This window comes from Myotis davidii, unplaced genomic scaffold, assembly GCF_000327345.1.
Source record: "Myotis davidii unplaced genomic scaffold, ASM32734v1 scaffold57, whole genome shotgun sequence".
In the NCBI taxonomy this organism is placed as follows: Eukaryota; Metazoa; Chordata; class Mammalia; order Chiroptera; family Vespertilionidae; genus Myotis; species Myotis davidii.
This window is the reverse complement of record NW_006289718.1, coordinates 265355-267195: the sequence shown is the minus strand read 5'-3', so window position 1 is coordinate 267195 and position 1841 is coordinate 265355. Positions and strand designations below refer to the sequence as shown.

General features: G+C 42.4%; 1 protein-coding gene across 1 annotated transcript in view; it reads left to right on the top strand.

Annotated features, from left to right (window-relative positions):
- The window catches only part of TLN2 (talin 2), a 427582-nt gene that overhangs the window by 264002 nt on the left and 161739 nt on the right, over window positions 1–1841 (top strand). The window contains exons 11-12 of the mRNA XM_015563004.1: window positions 576–639; window positions 1692–1796. Coding sequence (XP_015418490.1) covers window positions 576–639; window positions 1692–1796 — 169 coding nt within the window. The remainder of the gene's footprint in view (window positions 1–575; window positions 640–1691; window positions 1797–1841) is intronic.

Here is a 1841-nt window from a genome sequence, read left to right as displayed (position 1 = left end):
TGGTCCCCGATCAGAGTGGGCCGGCCGGCCCACCTCCTGCCATCTCCTCCTCCCAACAGGCCCAGCCCCAATCCGCCCTGATTGGGCCCAGGCTGGCTGGACCTCACCCATGCATAAATTCGTGCACTGGGCCTCTAGTCTATAATAATAAAAGCACAATATGCTAATTAGACCGGACATCCTTCTGCATGAAGCCGGGGCTGTGAGGGAAGCTCAGGTTCCGGGTGCCGGTGGCCAGGGATGAAGCCCGGGCCCCAGGTGCCAGAGGGAAGCTGGTGCCAGCTGCCAGGGGAAGGAAGGCCTACTCTTGCACGAATTTCATACATCAGGCCTCTAGTTATATTATATCCTAGAAACTGTTTTTCATTTACCTTTGTTAGCTTCACCCTTTTTATCAGTCTGGTTTTATATCTGTGTCCTATTAAGTGCATTGTGGAATGTGGCAGTTTGTTATTAATTAAAACTAGAAAATACTGGGAAAGTTAGTGACTTAACTGTGAATTTTACGAAAAGACTTTTCTTTCCTTCTCATCACAGAACATAAATGCTGTACTTTTCCCCTTCCTCTCTCTCAGTCTAAAGGAATTCCTGCCCAAAGAATACATCAAGCAGAGAGGAGCTGAAAAGAGAATATTTCAGGTACTGGGAATGTGAATTTATCATTCTTCTCACTCCCTACCCTCATTTATTAGTATGAGAAGGGCCTCCATACATGATAGATTTGTACCCCAGACATGTACTCAGCTTATATACTAAATGATGAGTGTCTCAAGAGTAAAGGAGCTGACAGTTCTACGTCTGGCAGATTTATTATCTTAATCCCCACCTTCTTGCTAAAGGTTACGTAGCCCTTCTGAGAAAAAATTTGTGTATATATTTAATTTCCAAGGTATTATCTTGGTAGCTTTCAAACAAGGTGATTTGCCATTAAAAATGCACCAAGGAAGAAGCTACAAGTTGCTTCTTTGTCCAGAGGTTGGTTTTTGAGGCTAGAATTTGGCAAGTGGTACCTTTTTAAAACTCAGGTTTATTCTAAAAGAGAGTTGTTTATTCTAGGCAACCAATAAGAAAAGCTCTGTCGTCAACTTTGCCATGAAAAAATCACTCTAGTAAATCCAAAACATCAAAATCTTCTTTGATGTTGAAATATAAATATAAGTTGAAATGTAAATTTCATGTGTATAAATCTTATTTATTCATTTATTTATTTATTTATTTTTTACCAAGTATTGTTTCCCAGACTGACAATGTACACAAATTTGTGTAACCTGCTCTTTGGAACACTGTATGTTTGTGGATGGATGTTAGCATGCTACCTTCCCTGGACAAGGATGTTTTTCTGGCTCTCATTTAAAGTGTTGGTTTTGATACATGGGGTTATTTGAAAATTGGATTGTAATTATGGAGCTTGTTCCTGCCATCTTGCACATGCGTGCATTGGTGCCTGTAGTTATGAAATCTGTAGGAGTTTGAGGCTCAAATTCTAGTTCAGAAGCACTGCATTAGAATTTTCCATGTACTCTGACTCTTGGTGAGTTGGAACATGTGTCGTGAAGGGGTCTACTACACAAATGTTGCTTATTGGTCAGTCGTAGCCACACTCCATGCACCACATTTAGTAACTACCTCTCACCAAGTCCACCTCTTGGTGGAGCTGCAATAACTAGTCCCTGCTACTATCCCTTCCGCAGGAGCACAAGAGCTATGGAGAGATGAGTGAAATAGAAGCCAAGGTCAAGTACGTCAAACTCGCCCGGTCCCTCCGGACGTATGGTGTGTCCTTTTTCCTGGTGAAGGTGAGTTGGACAGGGTGGTGGAGAGAGGGCTGGCTCTTGCCACAC